General features: G+C 48.7%; 1 protein-coding gene across 2 annotated transcripts in view; it reads right to left on the reverse strand.

Annotated features, from left to right (window-relative positions):
- Dpysl2 (dihydropyrimidinase like 2) overlaps window positions 1-12,896 on the reverse strand; it is a 100,531-nt gene that overhangs the window by 27,785 nt on the left and 59,850 nt on the right. For both annotated transcript variants that reach the window (XM_021204181.2, XM_021204182.2), the window contains exon 4: window positions 1,276-1,440. In XM_021204181.2, the coding sequence (XP_021059840.1) occupies window positions 1,276-1,440 (165 nt within the window). The remainder of the gene's footprint in view (window positions 1-1,275; window positions 1,441-12,896) is intronic.

A 12,896-nucleotide genomic window follows, 5' to 3' on the forward strand; every position in this document is an offset into this window, starting at 1 on the left:
CTCCTTCTCCTCCTCCTCCTCCTCCTCCTCCTTCTTCTCCCTCTCCCGCCTCCTCCCCCTCCTCCTCCTCTTCCTCTTCCTCCTCCTGTTCCTCCTCCTGTTCCTCCTCTTCTTCCTCCTCCTCCTCTCCCTCCTCCTCCTCTTCCTCCTCCTCCTGTTCCTCCTCTTCTTCCTCCTCTTCTTCCTCCTCCTCCTCCCCCTCCTCCTCCTTCTTCCCCTTTTCGAACTGCGCTTTCTCTAACACTCTGGCCTTTGCTGCTTCTCCAGCTCCCATCCCTGTCTCGTGGCTGCCTGTCTGTCACGTGGCTGGCCTCATGCCAGCTTAACTCAAACAACATGGTCTCTTCTCTTTCTCTGGCCTTTCTCCCTCCCTCCTCCAGGCAACATACCTGCCATTGGGGCTTTTTCTTTTAAACTCTATTAAAATGGTCCTTGAGCTTCAAAACAAAACAGGCACAGAATTTTCAGGGTCAAGGGTGTTAGGAAGGTGACCTCCAGGTTAGGAGGGCATCTTAGTCCAATATTCGCAGGAGAAATTTTCAAAATATTAGAATTCAAAATTGACATGAATTTCCCAAGGTCACAGTTAATCTAGAGTTCTGTACCTCCTCCATGGAAGCTGCCCCTGTCTGTTCCCACCTCTGACTCACAGCATACACTATTTCAGACTTCGAACCTCTACGAACAAAAAGTTAGTAAAACTTCCCCACAAATCAAGACACTGTGATCAAAGAGTGACTCCTAGGACCTGATCCACAGCTCAACTGAAGGGGGCCCGGGAAAACCATGTCGTTCAGCTCCACTCCCTAAGCCCAACCCCCAAAGACTCCTGTGGATAGGAGTCCTGGGGCACCCCAAAGTAAATGAGGACCCCTCTGGCCTCCCTGTGAACCCTTCCCCATCAATTTCTGGGATTCTTTGAAGCAGAAAAGGCTCCTCATGGTGTCTCAGGTTGGAAGACTCATCACCTACTGAACTAGCCTCCTTCCAGATCTGTGTGATGTGTTTGCCTCAAAACTCCAAAGACAAACCCAACTGCTTCACTGGGCTTTGGAGGGCTAATTAATCCTTGGTACCAGTCCCCCAAGCCAGTGATCTCTAGGAAGTTGTCAACCAAGAAGGCACCCCAGAGGAAAGCCACACTGTCTTGTTCATAAAGGTTTATGGTTCTCATGCTGGGCTAGGGCCCCCACAATCAGCATAAACTGTAGCCCCAAGTGCCCACCCACCCACTTGCTCGAGGAAGGCTTTGGGTTAGAACAAAGCATGACCTACCGTGGTCCTTCACCAGAGCTTCCATCTCCTCCTGGATGCCCTTGTGCCACTCGGTGATGTCCACGTGCAGTGAATAGTCACAGCAGGACTTGCTGTCAGCCCACTCCCTCCACTGATCAAAGGCAGCCAATAGGCTTGTCCCGGGCTCAGGGACAACATGGTCAACTAGGAAGAAACAGACAGATGCCATCCATCATCGTAAGAAAACTCAAGGGCAGGTGCTTACCCACTTGAACCCTGAACTGAGCCCCCTGGGTTCCCACTGGAGACAGGGATCTCTCCAACAATGTCTAGGAATGCACTTAAGCCAACTGAGCACCCAACAGGGAGAAACTTGGCACTGGACTAGCCGGCAAGTGAAACCACGCATGAACGGCTCAGATCCGATTTATCTGAGACCTGGGGCACATTCCAAGGACAATGAGTCCTTACGGACAACGGCAGTGTCAGAGGGCCAGCAAGAGGAGCCAAACCCTTCTTTGTGCTGCTGGCTGCTGAGAGACGCCCCAGTAGACAGCCGGGCCTCGGCGAGGCTGGAGTGGAGCCATGCGCAATAGAAGCCTTCCTAAAACATCCAGCAGAACCGCTCACTCCTGGCCACTCAGGTTTCTCCCGTGTAATTCCACTCCATAATTGAAGGACAATCTTTCATCTTAAGGGCTCAAAGCATTTTGAAGCTGAGCTTGCTGTAATATTATTACTAAGGGAAGCTGATACTTAGGACAAACGACCGTGAACTCAGGCTGCACAGTTTGTTCCCGGGCTCCAGTGGTCACACGCAGGTGCCCTTGGGTACATTGCTCTGCCGCCCCGAGTCTCAGTGCTGCGTTTACAGGGGATTGTTATTTCCTACTGACTCTCTTATGAAGATCACACATAGACAGGAAGTCTATCAACCTGACATTGCTCCTCAGTCTAAATCATCCAATGCCTTCCTCCCACGTTACAGACGCTGATTAAAGTCCTCCAACAAGCTCTGTGAGATTCTGACTGACCTCCACAGCGTGACCCAGTGCAGTCTCTGCCATGTACTCTTATCTGCAGGTCATCTTTCAGTCAGGATAGTTCCTCTACCCCAGGGCCTTTGCACATGTTATTATCTCTCATAGGTTCCCTGGAGGGTTCTTGCCCAGTTCCTTGAGAACATGAGGTTTTGTGGAACTATTGTCACCTATCTTCTGCATATATGCATGGGCGTGCATACACACACACACACACACACACACACACACACACACATACACGGGAGAGCACTAAAATTAGTTGTCCATGGTTCAATAAAACTCATGCAACAATAAAGAAAAAGAGCTCAGGTCTCTGGGCACCTAGAGCCAGAAGCTATTCCCCCAAATGAAACATTAGATTTCCTACACTCAGGATCAAAACTTGCAGATGCAGCTAAGCTGAGGTTGGCTTAACTTGGCTTCATACATATCAGAGATACAGTCACGAGACACAACAGCTACCCTTGCCTGGCCATTATAAATTACATACAAGCCAGGCGTGGTGGTGGCGCACGCCTTTAATCCCAGCACTTGGGAGGCAGAGGCAGGCGAATTTCTGAGGTCGAGGCCAGCCTGGTCTACAGAGTGAGTTCCAGGACAGCCAGGGCTACACAGAGAAACCCTGTCTCGAAAAAAAAAAAACAAAAACAAAAACAAATTACATACAAGTATTGAATGCCACACTGCACCCTGTAAGCTCACATCATTACTAGATGGCAATTAAAATAAATGTATTTTAAAACATGCTTCTAAGTTCGTTTGAGAGAACTCTTTCTGCATCGCTCACTCACTGGGGTCTTCTCAGACACAGGCATAAAGACCCGTCTCTGCAATGAGAGGGACCCACAGCTACCTAGTATCATGATGTCAGCTGATAATGGCTTTAGTAAAAGGCTTCCCTAGAAAACTCTGTCAAGACAATTCCAATTTTCCTCCCTAAACTGTGTTCCCTATTCCACCCCACTCCCCGACAACAACAAAAACATCACTTTGTTAGCAGCAAGCACTTAGACTGTCTGTGGCTACCGCGGCTTCCCCCTCACTCTCCTCCAACCCCCGCTCCCAGGGCCACAGAGACCTTGTAAGACCCTTGATCTGCAGCTGCAGCCCCCATGCACATCTGCCAGGAAGGGCAACTCAAGCACCACCACCCCCACCCCCCGAGCGCAGCTGGATGGGACCCCGGGAGATGTCTCCAGTGTCCTCCGTACTCTCTGTCCCCAGCATGGTCTTACTCCTCTGACTCACACTGTCCCTGCCCATCCCTCACTCCTCGCTCAGGCAGAGCCCCTCACTCAAATCCATGCCCTTGGCTCTTCACCTGGCACCACCTCCCCACCAAGCTCATGAGACCATCTTGGGTCTCACTACCATCTGCAACGGCTTCTGAGCGCAACACACACACACACACACACACACACACACACACACACACACACGGTACACTTGTAAGCTCTTCAGAGCAGGTACAGTGGTCCAGAAGCAGTTCAATGCATGCCCGGTGTAATCACTCCTTAGTGCTCAAACCTCACTTTTTATTTTGTTGAAAATGTAAATGGGGTTCAGGTACACCCCTCAGTATCTGTGAGCAACATTCTTGATAACCCTAGGATACCAAAATCTGTAGATACCCATGTTCCTTGCATAAATTTTGGCATAGCATGTGCATCCCACTACATCCATATACTTTTGTAAGGAGGCTGAGAATTGACCCAGGATCCCAGCATGCTACACCTGGGCTCCACTCCAGACCCTCTCCCTGTGCTTTGTACCCTCTTCATCTTGTTTGCTTGCAGTACCCGGTGCAGTGACACATAGCGCTCCACCTGAGTGGACCTGCTATTAGTACTAACATTAAGTGAATTTCAATTTTTGCATTTTGAAACTTTCCAGAAATGTTTTCCAAACTTTTTTTATTATTATTATTTGTGGTTTGGCTGAACCCAGAATTAACTAAATCCACAGATGCAGAATCTTTGGATCTGATGAGTTAACCATGCTCTCCTAGTAACAGGGTCAGCTTTCCCATGCAACCCAGAGGGCTGCTATGAAGCCTAGAGACCCTCCTGCCCCACCCTGCTGGACAAGGAATGTTTCTCCCACCAGACCGCATGGAGCATAAAGGAAAACTGCCTTCTTCAAAGCTGGCTTTTCTAAAATAGAAATAATTTTAAGTTAATAGCACATCTACTCAACTACCACCACCAGTCTCCCCCAAATCAACCAACTCAATCTGGTACATTTTCTTTGTATCTCTTTTATATTGTATTTTATTCTATTTCCTTATTTATAGTCTATCTCCTTCTCAAAAGCTTAAAAGTGGCTTTAGAAAGATACCCAAGCCTGTCCTGGCTCACACATCTGCAATCTGAGCATGCAGGTGCTGACGATAGGAGGAGCTTGGCAAGTTTGAGGCCAGCCTGGGCTACATAGTGTGTAAGTCAACCAGAGACACACAGTGACACCCTGCCTAAAAAAAAATACAAATAAACAACAATGAAACCTTCCAATATAAGAAGACCCCATCACACAGAAACAAGAGGAATGGATGACTAGGAGGAAGGGAAAAAATGGTGGCCCACAGAATGAAATCAAGAACAAGGCTGCATGTTACATGTTCATATATGTGGAGACATATATAAATGCATGCGTATTCGTATGTACACATGTGCAGGCCTGCATAAATGCTTTGGTAGTGTCGTACACATGCATGCATTTTTGCTTCTATGTGTATTTGCATCTGTAGATAACATTTTGAAAGCCTTGTGCATCGGCTAGACTTCACGTCAGGGCACCCAGGAAGTCTGACGAGGGGCTCTCCTTCCGTGGGGACCAGCAGACCGCATCATTTCTCAAGAGGACACTGAACGCAGCAATGCTCAGTCTGGGAATAATAATCTTCATCCCAGGGAGAAGGAGGATTACTTTAAACATTTTAATATTGGATTGGATAAAATAATTTATACCTACACACTCAATGTCTTGATTTGCCCAGCCTAGAGAATAAAGACCAAGCTCTGCCCCTAAACTGGTTCCCTTTTACCCCATTTATCCTGTCAGTCGGAAACAGAGCTGCTTTGAGGAACTCTTCTTTCTTTAAGACTTATTTTCAGCTTGTGTGTATGGTGTTTTGCCTTCCGTGGAAGTCTGTGCACCACCTGTGTGCCTAGCGCCCACAGAGGCCAGAAGAGAGCACCGGAGCCCCTGGAACTGGAATGACAGGCGGTTGTGAGTCAACCTGTGGGGGCTGAGAGCCAAACCTAGGTTCTCTAGAAGAGCAGCACGTGCTTGCTAACCACTGAGCCATCCCTCCAACCCCCAGGACACTCATTAAGATCCTATGTTTTAAGATTTGGTGGTAAAAGTTCCTGATCATTAAACATAGGCAGATTCCCCAGAGCTGGACATCAAACCAAGTGTCTTATGCACAGTAGGCAAGACCTCTATGAACAATTGAACTTCATGGTCGGGCCTCCTATTTTTATGAGAGGAAAAAAATGTTTCTTTCAACGGCATGCTTCTTTCCACGAGATCTGACTGATTCCTTTCTCTACCTAAGGAAGCTGAGAGTCCTGGGTAGGGTGCTCCGTTCAGGGTACCTGCTCCCTCAGGGCAGCTCAAGCCTCCACTCCACAAGGCAGTAGGGACACCTTCAGACCAGTAGCAGGACCCACAAAGGGACTCAGACAATGTGACGCCATGCTCCTCCATCCTCGAGGAACACGAGAAGCGCCTGGGGTGCACACACCCATCCGTGGACTCACCCCTTCCCTGCCCCACCCCACCCCCCCACCCCACCCCCGTTCTGGAATCGGGTGACCTGGGGAAGGGAATTTCTGATAAGCAGCCATTCTAAATCTGGCTGCATGTGGGCTGTTTTTCCAGTTGCCTCTCCTTCCACTCCCACCCACTCAGGCCTGTGAGGGGCCTGTTCACCGCACAATGGTAATGCCACCTTCAAAACACGACCAGGCTCCCTGGCTCCAAGGCGAGGCCCTCCGTCCACATCCGAAGCTGGTATCTGATTAGGGAGCCCAGCACTTCTGAGAGACAAGCATGTGTCCTCTAAGCTAGTGACACTTGCACACGTGTCCCTGAAAGGCCTTCGGGAGCTTTCCCACTGTACTCCTTCCGTGGACGGTCTCCAGGGAAGAGCTGGTCCTCGGGAACAGGGCAGGAGGTCACCATCATTTCCGGAGGGACTGAGAGTCCTTACTGAGGATGCAATCCAGAAAACATCACTCACAGATCATCCGTAAGATGACCTTGCTGGGCTAGCTGGCCCTGTGAGAAAGACATAGCCACCCTCCAGCAGCCAGTAACGGCAAGAGGGTGAACACTAGGGTCAAAGCACCCCAAGACATGGGCCTGCTTCCTCCAGCGGCCTTCCTTGCTGTTGTTTTTTTTGGGGGGGGAGGGGCGGATTTCCTGGCTTCGTCTACTAAACAGGCACAAGGCTCCCCTCCGTGCAGAGCTGAGGGTACATATGGGGCATGGGGAAAGTATCTGTGAACTGCCTTGCATACACTGGCTTTTCTGCCCTCCTTAGAGCATGGCCACAGAGTCCATAGGTACCCAGAGCATGCCCGGGAACCATCGCCCTGAATCTGGACATGCTTTCAATGAAAATCCCGGGCTTCCCAGAGAATGACCGACTACAAGTTGTCAGTTCTTAATTCTGAAAGGCCTAAATCCAAACTGCTTCAGAATCTGAAATATCTTGACACGTATGGAAAGTTCCACGCTGATCTCATACTGCAGGCATGTTAACGAATTGTACAGAATTGCTTTCGGGGGCCAGGGAAGGAACTGGGTTGGTAGAAGGCTTTCTTAACATGCCTATGCCCCAGTAGTAAAAAAAAAAAAAAACTAGGTCTGTAAACCCAGCATTTAGGAGGTAAAGGAAGCTGATGGATCAAAGCAAGTTGGAAGCCAGCCTGGGATATAGGATACATGAGACTGTGACACACACACACACACACACACACACACACACACACACACACAATGCCCATGGAAGAGTTTCACATTTCAGAGTGAGGTATTTGGATATACATAATGAGTTATCTTGAAGATGGGGTCCAGGTCAAACATGAAATTCCTATGTCATGTTTCTTATTGACCTATCCCAGAAGCGCATACGGGTTCACAGCACCTGATTCAAGAAACACCCACTGTCCTCTCCAGCAGTCACCAACCGCGAGGAGGGGACAATGAACCTATTATGGTGTGACACCTCAGCGTGTATTTATTTCAAGCAAACCTATCAACTCATGGGCATCTTCTTATCTAAGCACATCACAAAGTGATGTTGGGTACCTTCCCTTGATTGATACTCAATGTGGGCAGGCAGGGTGGGTATATGACTCTCCAGTCACAGCTGGGGGACACACAGGCCTCCACTGCCTATCCGCTACAGTAATTTTAATGAGAAGTGCCCCGTAGAAGCCCAGGTATTTGTACACTTGGTCCTCAGTAGGTGTCACTGCTTGGGGAGGTTTGGAACTAGGAGGTATGGCCTAGCTGAGGGACGTGGATCACTTTGACAGTTCTTAGCCGCACCTCGTTTCTATACCCTCTCTGCTCCCTGCATGTAGGTGAAGATGTGATCTCGATCTCTCTCTGCCTCCTGCCCCAGCAGCCTGCTGCCATGCATTCCCCCCGCCCCCAACTATTATGGACTCTGTTTCTAAACTATAAGTCAAAATAAAACTCTTCCTTCCATAAGTTCCTTTGGTCATGGGGGTTCATCATACAACAGAAGGGGAATCCATGCAAACTGGGAATGTGAAGCCGCTTGCCTTCCTCCAGCCTCTAGTGACAAACATCTTCTGTGCTGCAGAGTGGTTGTCCCTTTCCACACTCTTGTCTGCCCAGAATGAGCCTCTCCAGGACAAATAGCTTTACTGGCTTTCTAGGGCTTGGTGGCTTGAGCTCATTCACTCATAAAGGTTGAACATGGTTTGGGCAACAACTGAAAGTTTTATCAAAACATGAGCCATGTGGTAGTTTGAATGAGAATGGCCCCCAGTAGGCTCGTATATTTGAATGCTTGGTCTGCAGTTGGTGGAATTGTTTGGGAAGGATTGGTGTGGTCTGTTGGAGGAAGTGTGTCACAGGGGTGGGCTTTAAGGTTTCAAAAGTCACCATCCCCAGTTAGTGCTTGAACTCCTTCCTTTGCCCTCCCTCCCCTATCTCACTGCCTCATGGTTGTGGATCAGCTGTAAGCTCTCAGGCACTGATCCAGTGACTGCCTGCTCCCATGCACCCCACCATGATGAAAAATGACTCGCTCACTGATGCTGCAAGCAAGCCTTCAATTAAATGCTTTCTTTTATAAGACACCTTAGTCACGGTGTCTCTTCGCAGCAACAGAACTGTGACTAAGGCAAGCCACGTGGCTGGGGAGATGGATCAATGGGCAGAGTGGGCAACATGCTTACTGTACAAGTATGAGGACCAGAGTCCAGAGTCCAGCATCCACTAAAACACAAGCATGCAACGTAAGCCCAGTAGAGAGATTTGCTGACCAGCTTGTCCAGTTAGAACAGTGAATTCCAGGTTTCAGTGAGAGACCAATTCATAAATACACACACACACACACACACACACACACACACACACACACACCAAAAACCTTGAGCCCTGACAATGGATATGTAGAAGCCTGGGTTAACCACAGAGGGTCTTCAAAGACTAAGACGTCATACACAAGATTGTTATCACATGACCAAGAAGCCAACTGACATATAAGCTGGCCAGGCGGACTCAAGCTGGAGGGATTTTGCAACTAAGACCAGGGTGTCAAAAGTTTGCTAGGACCACCTACCACTTTCCTGACAAAGAATCTAGGTTCTGGAGAAGTTTAAAAGTTATATAATCAGGGCTGTCAGGATGGCTCAGAGGGTGGAAGTACCTAACCCCCCCAAACCTAATGACCTGAACCACATGGTAGAAAGAGAGAAAAAGAGAGGTTCCTGAATGTTATCCTCCGACCTCCACACTGTGGCACTCCCTCACCATGCATATGTGTGAATATATACATATATATTCTTTTTAAAGACAAATAACCAGATGGAACAGCTTTGGAGTTTAACTCATGTCTGAACCCTGAATCTCTTTTTCTTTTTCACTATAATAGAAGAAAAGGTTACCCATAATCCTACCACCTTATTAATAACTATTTGTCATAATCTGTTATGTAGATACATATACTTAATGAGGGGTCATCACAGGCCATGCTCCTTGCTGCCTGTGTGGAGCTTTGCTTTATCTTAAGAGCATGTTGGGCTACCATCTTCTTGGTCCATCTTCTGATGAAAGACATCCTTGTGGGTGTCCATCAATTTCACCGTTTCCCTGAGAAACAGCCTGCAGCTTTTCCCACATCCCTCCAATGATGCATAACGTTCTTAGGAACACACTCATGTTCCTAACTGGTCCTCTACTTCAAGGTCCTCCCTGGAGAGGATGCTGAAGTTGGCATGGCATGGACAGATAGACTGAAGCTCTTAGTCCAGATGATCAAAATGGCTTCACTCTGCCACTAGCAACTCATGGAAATGTGATTCCAGATAATGCTGGTGTTCTGTTAACATGTTTGCTATTTAAAGAGACAAACACAACACCCCCTTCACCCTTCCCGGCTGCCTTTGTTCTAGAAAACTGGCCACTTTCCAAGACCCATCTAGGAGGAGAGAGGAACCCATGGAAGGTCTTGTAGACCACACTGTACAGACAGACTCCCTATTCCATGAAGCCTGGACCAGTGGCCACTTTTGCCATCTTAATTCTAACTCTTGCTCAGCCCTCCTTCAGCTATGGGCCTGCATCCAGGGTAATTCCCAGCTAACGCCGACACTAGGCGTGCACAAAGGAGGCCACAGGGTAGGGCAGCCCAGGCCCTTAGTCCCAGCACTGAGAGAAGCTGTGTCCCCTCTCTACTCTATGTTCATGTCACAACAAGGACAATTTATAGGAAATACCATGCCTGCAGCAGGAGGAAACAACTGTGGCCTGCGGGAGAAAGCAAGGAGAGCCAAGGGTGACCAAATACCCCAGCCAAACCTGCTCACTCACCATGCTGCAGGCTCCGAGCTGCATAGAGTTTCTCTAAGAAATGTTGAAGTCCCTGGCCGAGGGAAGGGTGAGGTTCCTGCTTCCTGTCATTTGACAAGCACTCTGGATCAGACTCTGAACAAAAGCCACATTGACAGCAGCTCCCGTCCCCTCACCAGAGGGAGAAACACACACTGACTCCAAAGGGCGTGTCAAGCCTGGAATTCCTCTAGCTTTGGAGAAGTGACTGCCCGGCCTTGCCAGCACCCTGCTCTCAGAGACACTGCAAGCCCTCAAACTCGCCAGCTCTCACATCCTCAGACCACGGGGGCTCGCTCATCCGAAAAGATGGAAGGAAATAGTTGCTCATTCAAATGTCTGGGGACCAGTGCTATAACTGTCCACCCTGAGCTTGCAGGAAACAGGGACTTGACAAGTCACAGGTCTGGCCTTGAATCCTGGCACGACCATGGATGAGGTCCAGAAAGCTGAGCAAGTTATTTAACTCCTCAGTGCCTCAACTTCCCCATCTGCAAAAGAGGCACAGCAAGAGCATCTAGGTGGGAAACTGAAACCACAGTGCCTGGGTTTGCAGCCTGGTACCACTTCTCTCACTGGCTGTAGAACCTCAAGGTCCTTGACCCTCTCTGGACCTTAGTCTTCTTCTCTGTAAAATAGACATAATTCTAATCACTGCACACAGGGCTGTTGTAAAATAGCAGGTAACACGGGAGAACAGGAAGCTGTTTCATGAGATTCCCAGCCAGTGCTGTGGTCTCTAACACATAAAGCTCCTCCTGGGGAGACCAGCCACACACCCCCAGCAGCAGGGGAAGGGATGGGAATGAGGGTGGCCTCGTGCAGGGAGTTTTGGTGAGGAAGAACAGGGTGGGGGGAGGAACTGGATAAAGGCTGTGCGGAGGGAAGGCCAAGGCCACAGCACCACCAGAAAGGCTTGGAACTCTGAATCACGCCCTCAAAGGAACAGGCTTCTGCAGAAACAGACCAAAGCCCAAGGAACTAGACAAAGCTGTCCTATTTATGGGGCAAGTGGGTAAGTCGGAGAGATCCTCTGAGGGCTGTCGGGAAAGGAGACTTCTCACTTCCTGCGGAAATTCCCTGCACTGCCTGCCACCACACATACCTACCCACTCAGGGACACCAGGATACAAAACAAAACAAAACAAAACAAAACAAAACAAAACAAAACAAAACAAAACAAAAGGCATTCCTATATGGAAAGTGTTAGGATCAGGTAAACTCACTTCCCCAAGTTAAGAGGACTTGGATGTGGGGAAAGCCGCCAATCAGGGCAGATAACAAACTGGCCTCATTAGTAGGGCTCTCTGTCAGCCCAATGAAAACCAAAGCAACCTAATCCCAGAGCATCCTAGATCTCCCCAACATCAGCCCCATCCACAGCAGGCTGACAGTGTTGGAGCAATGCTTACTTTCAAAGCCCCTAGGGACACAGGAAGCCCGGGCTGGCTGGATGCCTGGGTCTTTCCCTTTCCCATGTGTACATATGTACACAGGTAGGTGTGTGTGTGTGTGTGTGTGTGTGTGTGTGTGTGTGTGTGTGTGTGTGTGTGTGTGTTCTCACGAGCCCATGAGTGAATGTATATGCATGCATATGGAAGTTCATGCATGCACGTGAGGCCCATGTTTGAGCGACAAAGAGGCCTTTTTGGGCAGCTTAAGGGAAATAGAAGACACTTCCCAATTTTCACCACAGTCTGCCAGAAATAAATTCCAGACAATGAGCAAATTACAGAAAGAATCAAGAGCGTGATAAGTCTGTGGACCAAGAGCAGCCTAAAGATTTTCCTCATGAGGCTAGGTCAACCCTCCCTGGCCAGATTGAGCTGTGAGCACCGTGACAGAGGGTGGGCCACTGCCTGGGCTGGCCAGATGAGGTGGCTAGAGAAATATGTCATTCATGACACTTCCTCTGTTTGTCTCAGTTTTCAGTTGCCCTGGGCTACAGAACCACAGAGTTGGTGCTGGCTTGCCAGAAATAAGAGATTATGGGGCAGGATGGAACATCATAGGAGAAAGAAGAGAGAGAGAGAGAGAGAGAGAGAGAGAGAGAGAGAGAGAGAGAGAGAGAGAGAGAGAATATGAAGGAAAGGAAGGAAGGAAGGAAGGAAGGAAGGAAGGAAGGAAGGAAGGAAGGAAGGAAGGAAGGAAGGAAGATAGGAAGATAGATAGATAGATAGATAGATAGATAGATAGATAGATAGATAGATAGATAGATAAATGGCTTCTATGTACAAAGAACGGGATTACCTCAGTCTTCATTTCGAAGGTTTCTTGTCCAGAAGACAATCCAAGGATATACTTGAGGTTTTAGACTTCCCCTTAGCAGGGACTAACGGTAGCACACACATTTACTTATGCAAAGCTGGTCAGAATACTCCCAGAAGCCCAAAGGCCACAGACAATAACAGGAAAGAACAATGTGCCAGTCAAGGAGAAGGGTCATGTGTACATATCCCTAGACGTCCACACAGAAACACTACAGCCTGATAACAGTGACTCGTCTGTGAAAATATGGAT

Source organism: Mus pahari, chromosome 8 (assembly GCF_900095145.1).
Source record: "Mus pahari chromosome 8, PAHARI_EIJ_v1.1, whole genome shotgun sequence".
NCBI lineage: Eukaryota > Metazoa > Chordata > Mammalia > Rodentia > Muridae > Mus > Mus pahari.